Raw genomic sequence first — 16,143 nt, 5'->3', positions numbered from 1 at the left:
CACACACACACACACACACACAGCGGCCTACTCAAGAAAAGAGGGAGGCAGTTATTGGCAGGCTTCTGCACCTGCACCCCTTCTGACTTGTAGCAAGTCATTGCCCATCTTTTTGGTGAACCAGGTATCAGGCAGAWYGCTCAYAGMGCTMTTTRTCTCTTTTGCACAAAAATWATACAATGCAGGAAAACATGTAGATCTTTTTTGAATATGCAATTTTGCTAGCTAATGTTTTTATTTTGTAACTTTTGCCTTTTTAAGACACTGAGATCAGGTAAAGGAGCTTGCCATTCTGCCTGTTTACCATGCCAATTTTCCATTATGTCATGTTTTTTATGTCCTGTTTGTTATTAGACTCATTCATAACTATCATGGGCTAGGTTTCCATCCAATTGGCAACAGATTTTCATGCAAATATTCTAAAATCTGCATAAAAACAATATGCAAATTTTCCCACCAGAGATGTTTCCATCAAATTGACATGTTGCAGATAAAAGTATGTGCATGATGACGTAGTACACATAAAAAATACCTTTTGCAGTTAAATTCCCACATACCGAATAAAAAAATGCCTACAAGTTAAAGGTATCCATCACATTTTCAAATTTACTGATGGTTTTCTCACAAAAAAAATTTATATAGCGAGTGTGCCCACTCTGGTATTGGCAAGTGCGCTCTAGCCAACGTATCTGTTGGTAGAGTGCGCATATAGCCTACATGAGGAAATTATGGACAAAAGAGCGAGATTATTTTTATTTGTCAAATAGCAGCCAAGCATCGACGATCATATCACCAGAATAAGATCCTCGATATTTACTGGAAAGGAGCATCAAGCTCATCACCTAGCACTTTCACCACCATGTGAAGTTCATCATAATTTATTTAATCTGTAGCCTAAAAAACTGCTTGCTTTCCCGACGATTCGTAGTGGCAGGACCAKACATGTCATCGCGTGACTCCCAAGTTTACATCGATATGATGGTTATTCCACCGATATTTCTCGCATAATTAATTTTACCTACACAAAAAGAACCCACCTTGTCGATCGTATTTTGTCGACATTTGCAAAGTTTACTAAACATTTGACTGTTTCCATCAGACCTGTCATGACCTTTTTTACCCTGACATGTACTTTACTAGCATAAAAAGGTTGGATGGAAAACTTTATAATAGCCATGTTGTGAATAAAATTCTAGCAATTCAAACATTTAGACTGGGACAGTGGCCTACATTTTTGTTTCATAAGCACAAATTACTTTGAAGGAGTTTATTTTCTGATTAACAAAAAATTGAATGGATCCCATGCACAGACAACTATTTCAAGGAGAGGAAGAAGGTATTTTGTCAGCTCATTTTGTATARCATTTGTAAGTAAACTATACTTTTTAATGCATATCCGATACATAGTCAATATTGAATCCTATCAATATACACAGTCTACAAAACATTAGGAACACTGTCCTAATATTGAGTCGCACCCTCTTTTGCCCTCAGGGTATGGACTTAATCAGGGTATGGACTCTACAAAGTGTTGAAAGTGTTCCACAGGGTTGCTGGCCCATGTTGACTCCAATGCTTCCCACAGTTGTGTCAAATTGGCTGGATGTCCTTTGGGTGGTGGACCATTCTTGATTCACACAGGAAACTGTTGAGTGTAAAAAAAAAAAATGGCAGGGTTGCAGTTCTTGACACACTCAAACCAGTGCGCCTGGCACTTACTACCATACCCTGTTCAAAGGCACTTAAATCTATTGTTTTGCCCGTTCACCTTTTGAATGGCACACATAAACAATCCATGTCTCAAGGATTAAAAATMATTCTTTAACCTGTCTACTCCCATTCATCTACACTGATTTGAGTGGATTTAACAGGTGACATCAATAAGGGATCATAGCTTTCACCCGGTTTCACCTGGTCAGTCTGTCGAGGAAAGAGCAGGTGTTCCTAATGTTTTGTACACTCAGTGTATATGATTTGTAAAAACAGGATCAACTTTCATAAAAAAAAAATCTTAACACAAGTTAAACAACATCATTAAAAGCCTTTTTAAAACCGCATGATCAAACCAAGGCCATATTTACAAATGAAGCACAAAAACAAACGAGAGGAGAAAAAAAAGAATTCTATCCTTTGTGGTACCATGTCCCTGTTTTTCTTGTTTGTGACCACTGTTTTTTATACAGTATGATCTGTAAATTTGTGTTTAGGAATGTGACAGACCTTTGATTTAGTCCCTTTTTTGTGCCATAAGACTTCTGATCAAACAGGTGTTTTTTTGTTTTTTTACTTCACTTCAATGGAATGACATGGAACCTGCCCCCCCCAGACTGTTGGAATGAATTACGTTATTCACAATTAACAATTATGATATATTTTATTTTCAATGATATGTACAATATTTAACTGTCTTAAACTTCTGTTTTGTGTGTCTACGGTATTGAAATGTGTCAACATCGACTTCTTGCAATATAATATGTTTGGAATATTACATTACGCCTGGATGCATACCCAGGTGTTTGATACTGATTATATAAGATGTCTTTCATTTTGCTTATAGAAAGAACTCTGTTGACCATTAACGTAGTCTAAAATGTATTTGAAAGGACACTGCAGAATATTGCATTACCTCATATTTTAATTTCTGATGCAAGGACATGTGCTTGTTTTTTTTTTTTTTTTCAACAACTAATCAACTTAATATGGTATGTTCATTGTATGACTTATAGGCCGACGCTGAATGGCAGCCACAATACCTTGTTTTTGATTCGAGTGGCATCTTATTCCCAACTGATCCTTAGATATTTCAGTCCTTGATATTCCTCTTGATATAGATTTAACTGGAGCAGTAGAGATCAACTTGGTGTATTAAATATTTACCTGAATTGTACAGCAACATTGCAACTATAATTGATTAGGATAGTACTACATTTATTTCATATTTCAGTTGAGATTTTATTTTTTTTGACAGCAGGGCTTATATTTACACTAGAGGTCTCTGTCAGCCTAAAGTTAACATTTTTGGATGTTTGAATTCCAATAAAAGAATACAAGTTATGAGAAGTGTACAGTATATGTATGTATGCGTGTCATGTGTTCTTTATATAATTAATGTCTCATGTTAGCAATACAATGTTTTCACCCTGATCATGGAACAAAAGTGCCACTAGTGTTAATCAAAAGCGAAACATTGGCAAAAGCTGTCGTGTGTGTGTGTAGTGAGGAGGGGGTAAGCAGAGGGCCTATGGGGACGAGACTGAGGCCAGGAGAGAATGGGGTGAGGACGTGAGAAGGTGTGTGGAGAGATATAGAGAGAATCCAGTTTTATTTGTATTTAAGGATATATACAGATGGTTCAAAGGATCCAGTGAGTGGAAGGGTGGGGTCTGGGGTATATATCCCAGATTTTAATGTTGGAGTATGTAAACTGTTAACTGATTGTGTCAGTGTATACGGCAGAGATGATGGCCATGATTGTAGGTTTGAGATGGGTGGAGGAGGTGAAACCACACAGTGGTGGTCTGCTCTGATTCGGCTGCAGTGTTGAGTAGTGTGAAGAAGGGCAAGTTGAAATGGGGAGACTTGTTGGTGGAGATGATGGTGCTGTTAATGGGATTGGAGCGGATGGGAGTGATGGTCATCTTTTGTTGTGTTCCCAGCCATGTGGGTGTGGAGGGTAATGAGAAGGTCGATGTGGTGGCTAAGAGTGCTGTTGAGGAGAGGGGGTAGATATGCAGGTCCCGCAGGGCCGCAGAGAAGTCAAGTCCTTGATCCGGGAACAAGGGCTCGATCTTTGTCAAAGGGAGTGGGATGCTAGTAGTAGAGGGAGGCAATTTTATGGCATGCATTGGTCAGTAAAGGAAGAGGTGGGGAGTATGGGATGTAGGAGAGATGAAGTTGTACGGTTTGGGCACACAGGTTTGAATGCCACGTTGTGGATGATAGGGAGACAAACGGGTATGTGTGATGAGTGTTCACCGGAGGAAACTGGGGCGCATGTGTTGGTTATTTTGTGAATTGTATGAAGTAGACAGGGAGAGGTTGTGTGACAGGGTTAGAGAGACATATTCGGGTGGTGTAGTGGGGGGAGACGAGAGGAGGGTAGTGTTGTCTAGGGTTCTCTTTCATTTTCTTAGAGGAACGCGACTAATGAAGAGAATTTAATGTAGTTTGGCCGTGCCTGGGCTCCCAATCCAGTACAGTAGGTGGCGATGTATACACCTTGAAAGTTGAATGCGATCCGCCAACCCAATCCCAAAGAAGACGGGCTGTCGTGTGTGAGGAAGTTACTTGGTTCACTACAGCCAAGATGAGCGCATTTAACAGCTTTTTGCTGAATATTTCAGGTGAACTTGTTGGTGATCAATTGGAGAAAATGAAGTTCCTTTGTATTAAAGAAATAGGGAAAAATCGTCTCGAGAAGATGACCAATGGTTTACAACTTTTCACGGGTTTAATGGAAAGAAATAAACTTGGACCTGACAACACGGTATTTCTAGTTTCGCTTTTGAAAGACATTGGCCGCCTAGATCTTGCAGACAAAATTACCAACTGTGAAAGTCAATATGCTGGATCACCGAATGATCTTCCTAACGACGAGGAGCAAGGTAAATTAAGTGGTTATCCCCACTCCCGAATATRGATGGCAAAATGTTGACATAGCATAGGCCATTTTTTCTTGGGCTCTGACGCCTGTTTCAACAGTTAAAAGGGAGGTGTTGCTTAGTCATTCTACAGAGGGAAGTGCCCTATGTCTTGTTGAATGTAAGAATGTATCAGAGATCATGACTTCATGTTATTTCGGGAACCCTGTCACAATTGCTATGAAAGATATTAGGCTACATTGTCACTATCTTTCTGACATGATCTCCCATACAGTAAATGTTTGCCAGTGTAAATAGGATATTTCCTCTGAGGGCAAATATGAAATGCAACTGTATGCCTCAGATAATGTATAGCCTACTGTATATAGTGCAGTGTGTTGGAAATATGACTTTTGTAGGGGACTTATTTACATTCCTTGGCATCTTCTCTCTTCCCAGCAAAACTTGACATTGCAACCAAAGTGATCACTGACAACCTTGGAAGGAGGTGGCGAGCATATGGCCGTAAACTTGGCCTGCCAGAGGCCAAACTGGACCACATCTCACAGAAGCACCCTAATGACCTGGAGGAGCAAGTGGTGGAACTTTTGAAGGAATGGCGAAAAATGCAGAAAGCTGAGGCCAAAACAGACACTATGATAAAGGCCCTTCGCTCCTGTGATCAGAACTACACTGCTGATCTGATACAGACAGAACTTGAAAAACTTAAAGCTAATGGTGGACAGTGAAAGTGTGACAAACAATATTCATCTCTTCTCAGGCCTCTGTTATTTTGTTATTTACTCAATGGATTATTTATTCATTGTTTTCACAGTGATTTTGGTACTTTTATAAGATTCAGTAAATCACCACAATTTGTTGGCAATATTGGTATACCAGTATGCTCATGGACCAGTATAATTTTATGCAGAGTAGCCCAGTGCACTCTGGGTACATACATTCCTACTACGTACCTTAAGGGAATTTGGGAGAAACTTGATTGAACTATGGATATTATGAAATTGTATAGATAATGTGCATTCAAATTTGATATTGATGTATCCACTGTTGAGATTAGTAAAATGTTGTTGAAAGAAGTCTTTCCCTCAAGCTGGTAAAAATAATTGTCTACTTATTTAATACTTGTTTAGAATACTTAGCATTAGAATACTTATGTTGAGTAAAGCATGTTGTATGGACACATATTTGGAGAACTGTATTGAAAGGAAGGATCAATGCAGATTAAGCTTTTGATTTCAGTTGATCAGATTTTTATTGTGATTTTCAGTTTGCAGTCTTGATGTTTTGAGGCAAATTACATTCTAACAGTTCTACCACTAGAGGTCACTCTACTCCTTCAGCGGAATGATCTTGAGTCCATCGGGAAGCGAGACCACAGGTGTCCAACTGTTTCTATTGGGGGGGAAATGATCATTTTTGTTGATTATTTACTCATGCACATAAAGCTATGTCCATTGTAATATATCCTCCCACCATCAATCTCACAGTTATTAAGCTCTAGGTACATTAGAGCTATATTAGCTCTGGGGAAGAGGCATCCAGGAGGTTGTAACGAGGATGTATGAGCCATTCGAGCAGCCTCGGCCTATATTTTAATCATCCAAACCCAAGTACAGTAAGTTGTTCACTGTGACAGTACTCACAGCAGCCATACAGCCTGTTCAGCCTGTCGATGTCGTTCTTGCTCATCTGAGTGGCTTCTCCGAAAGACACGTTGCTGTCGGGGAAGGGCACCATGGTGGGGCGGTTGTTCTTCGAGAAGGCGTACCTGTAACCACACCAAATCACAATACATGCCTATTCAACAATGTCACTGCTGAAGGTACAATATAGCTTGGCCTGAATGACAGCTCACAGGAATGAATGGTGTATTAGCACTTGCAATACAATAGGGGTCCACTCCAGACATATTTGTAATGATTATAAAGACCTCATAGCTGACCTGTGGTACTGCATGACAGAGTTGTAGTCATAGGAAGTTCCCTGGTTCAGGGTGGCAATCTTATCGAATGCGTACTTGTACTCTGGAGAAACACAAGACAAAATGTTCACAGAGTTGATAGGCTGTGTTTCAATCTACTTTGTGAGCAAGGTCAGTAAGGGGATTCGATTAAGATGGCCCTGGTGCCCGGGTGTAAAGTGATTGCGTTCATTTTGGAAACGGGCTGCCTCTACTCTGGCCAATGGCGAATTGGGCTCAAATCAAAAGTGAAGCGTGTTAAGCACGTGGAGTAATGTAAGATTCTGTGTTTTAACATGCGAAGGTGATTGCTTTTAGTAAAAACGTTTTGGGCTCTATTCAGTCCGTATTGCGGAAGTTCAGCATAATTTAAATGTAAAGGCAATATTCCTGTGTTATAGCGGAGACTGGATTCAGAGTAAACGCTGCATATGTCGGCTCAATCGGAAATGATCATGACATTTCTATCACTCAATCTATAATGCTTCAGCTATACCGACTGAATAGAGGCCAAGATCTGCCTTCCCAATGAAAACTAGTTTGACAATTCAAACATATATTTTATGGAAAAGAGATGTAGGCCTATGTTTCTGAACGATGCATCATGCTGCCTTGTTGACAATAAGTCAAGAGGCGCAGATTATGGTTCGATTTCAGCAGGTCATGCCTCCCCATCGATTATCCATTATATTGACCAGATAGGCTAGTCCATTGGCCACTCTTAACTCTAGCTAGGCTAGGGGTTTGAGGTTAGGGTTAAGGCTAAGGCTAAATTCAGGAGTTAGATTAAAGGGTTAAGGTTAGGAAAAGGGTTAAGGTTAGGGGAAGTGGCAGCTAACATGCCAAGTAGTTGCAAATTAGCTAAATATAAGTAAGTAGTTGAAAAGGTGCTAATTAGCTAAAATGCTAAGGTTGACCGTGAGGAGATTCAAACACGCAATCTTTGGGTTGCTAGACGTTCGCCTTGCACACCCACCCCATCCACCCGACCAATCACCCTCCTTTCGTTTTTGCATTAAGTACCTTCTGTCTTATGTAACCATACCAAACATAAATTATCATACTAATTTGAGTGTCCCTGATTTGCATTTACTATGTTACGCCTAGTCCATGAGACCAGGCTGCCATTCTAGCCAATGAGAAGGCAGATACAAGTGTGACAACAGGGACAACTCTGATATAATGTGTTTTTTCTCAAAGTTGCCAGGAAGTCATGTGTCCTACGTATATCATTACACTAATAACAACCTAAGCATTACACAACTTCTATTTGATCAAATAAGCCACGCATAGCAAATAAGAAATTACATTTTTTGTTAACCAAATTCGACGCTCTCTCATTGACCTCCATACAAGAACTCGCCACATGCAGGAGAAGACTCTTCTCTTCCTCTCTGGCCTCCCAGTCCGGCTTCACCCAGTAACGTGACTGGCCATAGCCTGGTGCAACCCGGGGTAGCTTAATTGAATCCCCTCATTTGTAGAAAAGGCCATTCCTTTCAGCCAATCAGCATGTCCGAATGGAAATTTGGACTCTGGCCTATCCCACTGTAGGTTGGTTGTTAGAGTAGTTATCTTGTCAGCAGATAAAGAGGAAAGTTGCAAAAAGGATCAAAGTTGTTGATGACGATAAGTGGTCTAATAATCCCTCGTTTCTTGTTGGAGTTCGTTTCATGAGCATTGATGTGTTTTTGGGAGTTCCAGCCACCCTAGTCATAGACTGTTCTCTCTGCTACCGCACGGCAAGCAGTACAGAAGCGCCAAGTCTAGGTCCAAAAGGCTTCTGAACAGCTTCTACCCCCAAGCAATAAGACTGCTGAACAGCTAATCAAATGGCTACCTGAACTATTTGCATTGACCCCCCCCCCCCCCCCCCCATGTGTTTACACTGCTGCTACTCGCTGTTTATTATCTATTATCCATGCATAGTCAACGTTTACCCCTACCTACATGTACAGTACCAGTAAAAAGATTGGACACAACTACTCATTCAAGGGTTTTTCTTTATTTTTACTATTTTCTACATTGTAGAATAATAGTGAAGACATTGACACTATGAAATAACACATATGGAATCATGTAGTAACCAAAAAAAGTGTTAAACAAATCAAAATACGTGTTATATTTTAGATTCTTCAAAGTAGCCACTCCTTGCCTRMATGACAGCTTTGCACGCTCTTTGCATTAATCTCAACCAGCTTCATGATAAATGCATTTCCAACAGTCTTGAAGGAGTTCCTACATATGCTGAGCACTTGTTGGGTGCTTTTCCTTCACTCTGCGGTCCAACTCATCCCAAACCATCACAATTGGGTTCTGGTCGGGTGATTGTGGAGGCCAGGTCATCTGATGCAGCACTCCATCACTCTCATTCTTGGTCAAATAGCCCTTACACAGCCTGGAGGTGTGTTGGGTCATTGTCCTGTTGAAAAACAAATGATAGTCCCACTATGCGCAAACCAGATGTGATGGCGTATCGCTGCAGAATGCTGTGGTAGCCATGCTGGTTAAGTATTCCTCAAATTCTAAATACATCACTGATAGTGTCACCAGCAAAGCACACCCCACACCATCACACCACCTCCTCCATGTTTTATGGTGGGAACCACACATGCGGAGATCATCCGTTCACCTACTCTGCGTCTCACAAATACACAGCGGTTGGAACCAAAYATCTCAAATTTGGACTCTTGGCCCAAGTAAGTCTTGGCCCAAGTAAGTCTCTTCTTCTTGTTGGTGTCCTTTAGTAGTGGTTTCTTTGCAGCAAAATCGACCATGAAGGTCTGATTCAAGCAATCTCCTTTGAACAGTTGATGTTGAGATGTGTCTGTTACTTGAACTCTGTGAAGCATTTATTTGGGCTGTAATTTCTGAGGCTGGTAACTCTAATGAACTTCAAATCAAATCACAGTTTATTTGTCACGTGCGCCGAATACAACAGGTGTAGTAGACCTTACAATGAAATGCTTACTTACAGGCTCTAACCAATAGTGCAAAAAAGGTATTAGGTGAACAATAGGTAAGTAAAGAAATAAAAACAACAGTAAAAAGACAGTGAAAAACAGTTGCGGGGCTATATACAGTAGCGAGGCTGTAAAAGTAGCAAGGCTACATACAGACACCGGTTAGTCAGGCTGATTGAGGTAGTATGTACATGTAGATATGGTTAAAGGGACTATGCATATATGATGAACAGAGAGTAGTAGTAGCGTAAAGAGGGGTTTTTGGGTGGCGGGACACAATGCAGATAGCCCGGTTAGCCAATGTGCCGGGGGCACTGGTTGGTAAGGCCAATTGAGGTAGTATGTACATATGTACATGAATGTATAGTTAAACTGACTGTGCATATATGATAAACAGAGAGCAGCAGCGTAAAAGAGGGGTTGGGGGAGGCACACAATGCAAATAGTCCGGCTAGCCATTTGATTACCTGTTCAGGAGTCTTATGGCTTGGGGGTAAAAACTGTTGAGAAGCCWTTTTTTCCTAGACTTGGCACTCTGGTACCGCTTCACATGCGGTAGTAGAGAGAACAGTCTATGACTGGGGTGGCTGGGGTATTTGACCATTTTTAGGGCCTTCCTCTGACACCGCCTGGTGTAGAGGTCCTGGATGGCAGGCAGCTTAGCCCCAGTGATGTACTCGGTCCTCCTTTTCCTGTAGTCCACAATCATCTCCTTAGTCTTGGTTACATTGAGGGATAGGTTGTTATTCTGGCACCACCCGGCCAGGTATCTGACCTCCTCCCTATAGGCTGTCTCGTCGTTGTCGGTGATCAGGCTACACTGTTGTGTCGTCTGCAAACTTAATGATGGTGTTGGAGTCGTGCCTGGCCATGTAGTCGTGAGTGAACAGTGAGTACAGGAGGGGACTGAGCACGCACACATCAAACTTATCTATTGCAGTAGAGGTAACTTCCTTTCCTGTGGCGGTTCTCATGAGAGCTTGTTTCATCATAACGCTTGGTGGTTTTTGCCTCTGCACTTGAAGAAACTTTCAAAGTTCTTGAAATTTTCGCGGATTGACTGACCTTCATGTCTTAATGTAATGATGGACTGTCGTTTCTCTTTGCTAATTTGAGCTGTTCTTGCCATAATATGGACTTGGTCGTTTACCAAATAGGGCTATCTTCTGTATACCACCCCATGCCTTGTCACAACACAACTGATTGGCTCAAACGCATTAAGAAGGAAAGAAATTCCACAACTGAACTTTTAACAAGGCACACCTGTTAATTGAAATGCATTCCAGGTGACTACCTCATGAAGCTGGTTGAGAGAATGCCAAGAGTGTACAAAGCTGTCATCAACGCAAAGGGTGGCTAATTTGAAGAATCTAAAATCTAAAATATATTTTGATTTGTTTAACACTTTTTTAGTTACTAAATCATTTCATATGTGTTATTTCATAGTTTTGATGTCTTCACTTATATTCTACAATGTAGAAAATAATAAAATAAAGAAAAACCCTTGAATGAGTAGGTGTGTTCAAACTTTTGACTGGTTCCATGATTGATTCCTCAACTCCTTGACTCCCATTTCTGAGTGTCAAGATTTGATTCTGCTAGGAATCGACTCTTAAGATTCAGTATTTTTGAAAGGGAGGCGACTGGTTAGTTGCAGTACTTCTGAGGGGTACACTATAGGCTGGTTGGTCACCAGGCAGACAGTTGGAACCGTTCACTAGGCCTATCTATCTGCAATAAAAAGCTGTATCTCGCAATGGAATGCTGTATCTTGCAATTTCTTGGCTTGCAACGTCTCGCAACTTTAGTAAAGCAGGGCATATCATCAATGAATAGGCTAGGATATTCTACATGCAACAGACCGAAGACTGAACACATGCTCGCATCATTAGCGAAGAGAAAGAGCAGGTGAACCAGCGTGAGGGAGAGCGGAAAGGGGCAAGCAGAAAGAACCATGCGCATATGTCTTGGTAATCTGTATCTCGCAATGTCTTGTCTTGAATGCCTCGTAAATTCACCAAAGTGAGAGAGAGAGATATGACGTGGTGCACATATGTGACATGGGATGCAATTTTCGGGGACCACTTTTGGCTCCTGAGTGCTACTTTCAGAACTGAACTCTTAGAACTGAACTGAACAGAACTGAACTCTTAAACAGGTTCCAAAAGGGTTCTTCGGCTATCCCCATAGGAGAACCCTTTTTGGTTTCAGGTAGAACCCTTTTTGTTCCCGGTAGAACTCTTTTGGGTTCCATGTAGAACCCTCTGTGGAAAGTGTTCTTCGTGGAACTCAAAAGGGTTCTGCCTGGAACCAAAAAAGGTTATTCAAAGGGTTCTCCTATGGGGACAGCCGAAGAACCATTTTAGATTCTAGATTGCACCTTTTTTCCTAAGAGTGTACTGGCTAAAAACGATACAATAGTACCTTCATCAATAAGTGCATCGATGATGTCGTCCCCACAGTGACCGTACGTACCCCAACCAGAAGCCATGCATAACAGGCAACATTCGCACTGAGCTAATGGGTAGACCTGCTGCTTTCAAGGAGCGGGACTCTAATACGGACGCTTATAGGAAATCCCGCTATGCCCTCCGACGAACCATCAAACAGGCAAAGCTTCAATACAGGACTAAGAGTGAATCCTACTACACCAGCTCTGATGCTCGTTGGATGTGGCAGGGCTTGCAAACTATTACGGACTACTAAGGGAAGGCCAGCCGCGAGATACCCAGTTGGGCGTACCAGTTGAGCTAAATGACTTCTATGCGCGCTTCGAGGCAAGCAACACTGAAGCATGCATGAGAGCACCAACTGTTCCAGATGACTGTGTGATCACGCTCTCCGTAGCCGATATGAGTAAGAGCTTTAAACAGGTCAAAATACACACGGTTGCGGTGCCAGAGGGATTACCAGGACGTGTACTCGGAGCATGCGCTGACCAACTGGCAACTGTCTTCACTGACATTTTCTGTAATACCTACATGTTTCAAACAGACCACCATAGTCCCTGTGCCCAAGAACACCAAGGTAACCTGCCTAAATGACTACTGACCCATATCACTCACATCTGTAGCCATGAAGTGCTTTGAAAGGCTTGTCATGGGAAAGGCCTGATCACAGACAGCGAAAGGCTGGTCATTTGAAAGACTTGATCACAGACAACGATGAGACAACCTACAGGGAGAAGGTCAGAGACCTGGCAGTGTGGTGACAGGACAACAACTTCTCCCTCAACGTGATCAAGACAAAGGAGATTATCGTGGACTACAGGAAAAGCAGAGCCGAGCACCCCCCATTCTCACGGACGGGGCTGTAGTGGAGCAGGTCGAGAGCTTCAAGTTCACACCCCAAAAATTGTGAAGAGGACACGACCTACACTTATTCCCCCTCAGGAGATTGAAAATATTTGGCATGAGTCCTCAGATTATCAAAAAGTTCTACAGCTGCACCATCGAGAGCATCCTGACTGGTTGCATCCCCGCGTGGTATGGCAACTGCTCAGCAAGGGGCTACAGAGGGTAGTGCATACGGCACAGGACATGACTGGGGCCAAGCTTCCTGCCATCCAGGACCTCTATACCAGGCAGTGTCAGAGGAAGGCCCTAAAAATTGCCAAAGACTCCAGCCACCCTAGTCATAGACTGTTCTCTCTGCTACCGCACGGCAAGCGGTACCGGAGGGCCAAGTCTAGGTCCAAAAGGCTCCTTAACAGCTTCTACCTCCAAGCAATAAGACTGCTGAACAGGTAATCAAATGGCTACCGGGACTATTTGCATTGACCCACCCTTTTTTTATGCTGCTGCTATTCGCTGTTTATTATCTACGCAAAGTCACTTTACCCCTACCTACATGTACATATTACCTCAATTACCTGGACTAGCCAGTACCCCGGCACATTGACTCGGGACCGGTACCCTGTATATAGCCTCGTTATTGTTATTTTATTGTGTTGCATTTTTTTCTTCTGTTTTTATATTTTTTACTTTAGTTTATTTCGTAAAGGTTTTCTTCACTCTTATATTTCTGAAAAATTCGTTATTGGTTAAAGGATTGTAAGTATAGCATTTCACGGTAACGTCTACACCTGTTGTATTTGATTGTATTTGATTGGGAAAGGCGGAGTCCATCAGAGGGACTAGGAGTGGTATGATGGGCTCAGAAGCCAACCACTCAGACGGCTTCAGCAGCTACCTGTTTACTAAACAGAAATGAACAACAACTGTAATATCATCTATAGGCCTCAAATTTGGAGTCCATAGATTACACTAGTGTTACAGCTGGATTACACTAATGTTACAGCAGGCTTACTGACAAGTCATATGCAACCCCAAAGAAGTCACACATTGAAAAACCCAGTGTGTATTGTTAGAATTATCAGTGAGATAGAGGCACTCAATTTCTTATCATTAGAAATGAATGTCAGTGAAAGGGATACAGAATAAAGGCATGGTATCAAACCATCAATGATGTTCTCCCAGGCGACACGGATGTGGTTGTCACGGTCGCTGCGGGTCTGCTCATGGTTAAAGCCCAGGGCGTGGAGGAGCTCATGCTGGACGGTGCTGTGGTACAGGCAGCCCTGACGGGCCAGAGACACAGTCTGGGCATTCCCCCGACGGCCAACATAGGAGTAGCATCTGGGAAGAAGAGCAGAGGAGGGTCAAGGTGCACCAAGCCAATGCCAGAAATAGGGCCTTCCCTAATCATCTAGTTTATTGTAAAGGTTTTAGGAAACCTCAGGGTAATGGGTTCATAAGCGATGAATGGTGGTGGGGATCACCTGACAGTGCAGGTTTGCAAAAACAACTATTGTATGGATTATGATCTTCAAAGGGAAATTCAATGAACTATGTGTTGATGTGACATTGTAATTGTTTAAGGATGTTATTGAAATTCTAGAGCTGAGGATATAAGGCAGCGGAGGATCAAGGCAGACCATTAAATCCAATGCCAGAAAATATCCTAATTATGTATGTAGTCAGTTCAGTAATGCTGCGTTCGTTATCAAGTGGGAGGTTGGAATTTACCAGTTGTGAAGTCATGAATACACCAGTTCGATGCATTTACAGGCTTTGAACTCGTTGAGAAACCCTGATTGGCTAATGGCCAACAACTTGTGTATACCATCAACTAAAAGTGCAGATATCATGCTTGTAAACTAATTATAGTGTTCAAAACCCATATTAATCGATTGCTTTTTATAAATAACGTTTTGTCGTCTCCACTTCCCACTTGGTTACGAACGCAGCATAACGTTCAGAAAACTTCAGGCTAATGAAAGATAAAGGTAAATCATGAAGGATAAAGGAAACGGGCAGGTTTGCAAAACAATTATTGTATGGATGATCCTCAAAGGGAAATTCAATGAATAATGTGTTGATGTAATATTCTAAGTGTTTAACGATGTTATTTAAATTCAGGATCACCCGCTGCGATTCTCAATGCTGAGATAGTCCCTCTCGTTCTGGCGCTGGAAGAAGCGGATGCAGGTGGTTTCGGCGAAGGAGTCAAGACCACGCTGGATGATGGCTACTTCGCGAGATGCTGTTGTAGAGATCAAATTAAGAACAAGAGATAGTAAAATTYTTSRATCGCTTGTACAATATCTCAACATATGAAATGAAATGTACATGTAAGTGAACACTTACAGAAGTGGTTGGCAATGACGTAGGGCACCCAGATGTTTCCGTCACTGTACTTTTGCCACATGCACCCGCGGGCGGTGCAGGGGTCAGCGTTCTTCTCCGAGGGCATGGCAATGTCACCCATCAGAGTAGGCTCATCGGCTTCGGGGGCTTGAGAATAAAACACGTAGAACAAGTTACTCTGAGGGCTAGTCAAYAAATGCTCTTTAATCCTTGAGCATTGAACATAGTGCCAACTTACTGAGATCCCTGTTGGCTCTGGCCAGCAGCTCACCAACAGAGAGCTCAGCAGAAGTGTCTTCCTCAGCAACATTCTCTGTAAAAAGGACATCGGATCCATTAAGTCTGCTAAATCATGACATGACATTGTTAATATTTTTCATATGGTTGGAAATGTGTGATAGTGCCAAAATAGTTTTTATTCTTCTCACCTTTAGACTTCGGGGAACAACATGAAATAAGACAGACAATGACAAAGTAGAATACAAATGAAATGAATGTAAAGTGTACAAACTCATAAAGAACACATTACATGAATATATTTATTGTGTGAAGTTTTTTTAAGGTCACAGCAGGGATGGACAAAAATGACAAAATACAATTACAAAATAAGACCAACAAAATAAATGACAACATACGTTTTCATTATTTTAGCAAGTAGCCCCGTTAACAACAACATTCTCAGTAATGGTTACAGAAATGTTTTACTTGCTATGACTGTGATTGTCTTCTTTATCTACCTAGTTGAATCCACTACCTGTAAGTCGCTCTGCATAAGAGTGTCTGCTAAATGATTCAAATGTAAATGTACAAATGAACAACTGAAAAGCAGACCGTTTTTGTATTGGCCTTGTTTCAGGGCAAAGCTCATAAGAATAATACTAGGTATGCTTTGCAAGTGTTCATTTCTACATCAACATTAACATTTTGGTCATTTAACAGACATCCCAAAATATAGTGCCATCCAAGCAAAC

General features: G+C 41.7%; 3 protein-coding genes across 4 annotated transcripts in view; 2 read left to right on the top strand and 1 right to left on the bottom strand.

Annotated features, from left to right (window-relative positions):
- Positions 1-3,054, top strand: part of LOC111974652 (anoctamin-1-like) — a 57,631-nt gene extending 54,577 nt beyond the window's left edge. For both annotated transcript variants that reach the window (XM_070447265.1, XM_024002554.2), the window contains exon 25: positions 1-3,054. This exon is cut by the window's left edge and continues 358 nt beyond it. The gene's annotated coding sequence lies outside the window, so the exon portion shown is untranslated.
- Positions 3,055-4,256: 1,202 nt separating this feature from the next.
- LOC111974969 (FAS-associated death domain protein) lies at positions 4,257-5,690 on the top strand. Its single transcript, XM_024003080.1, has 2 exons — positions 4,257-4,604; positions 5,040-5,690. Exons 1-2 carry the CDS (start codon positions 4,307-4,309, stop codon positions 5,327-5,329), a joined length of 588 nt encoding a protein of 195 aa, XP_023858848.1. The 5' UTR covers positions 4,257-4,306; the 3' UTR covers positions 5,330-5,690.
- Positions 5,691-5,828: 138 nt separating this feature from the next.
- On the bottom strand, positions 5,829-15,676 carry LOC111974968 (high choriolytic enzyme 1). The gene is made up of 7 exons (XM_070447263.1): positions 15,411-15,676; positions 15,173-15,319; positions 14,951-15,068; positions 13,983-14,161; positions 6,544-6,625; positions 6,245-6,369; positions 5,829-5,993 (listed from the first exon to the last, which is right to left on the bottom strand). Coding segments are annotated over exons 2-7 (627 nt in total). The 5' UTR covers positions 15,294-15,319; positions 15,411-15,676; the 3' UTR covers positions 5,829-5,991.
- Positions 15,677-16,143: the final 467 nt, after the last annotated feature.

This window comes from Salvelinus sp. IW2-2015, linkage group LG15 (assembly GCF_002910315.2).
Source record: "Salvelinus sp. IW2-2015 linkage group LG15, ASM291031v2, whole genome shotgun sequence".
Classification (NCBI taxonomy): domain Eukaryota; kingdom Metazoa; phylum Chordata; class Actinopteri; order Salmoniformes; family Salmonidae; genus Salvelinus; species Salvelinus sp. IW2-2015.
Note: the sequence above shows the minus strand (reverse complement) of the source record. Positions and strands in the feature narration are given on the sequence as shown.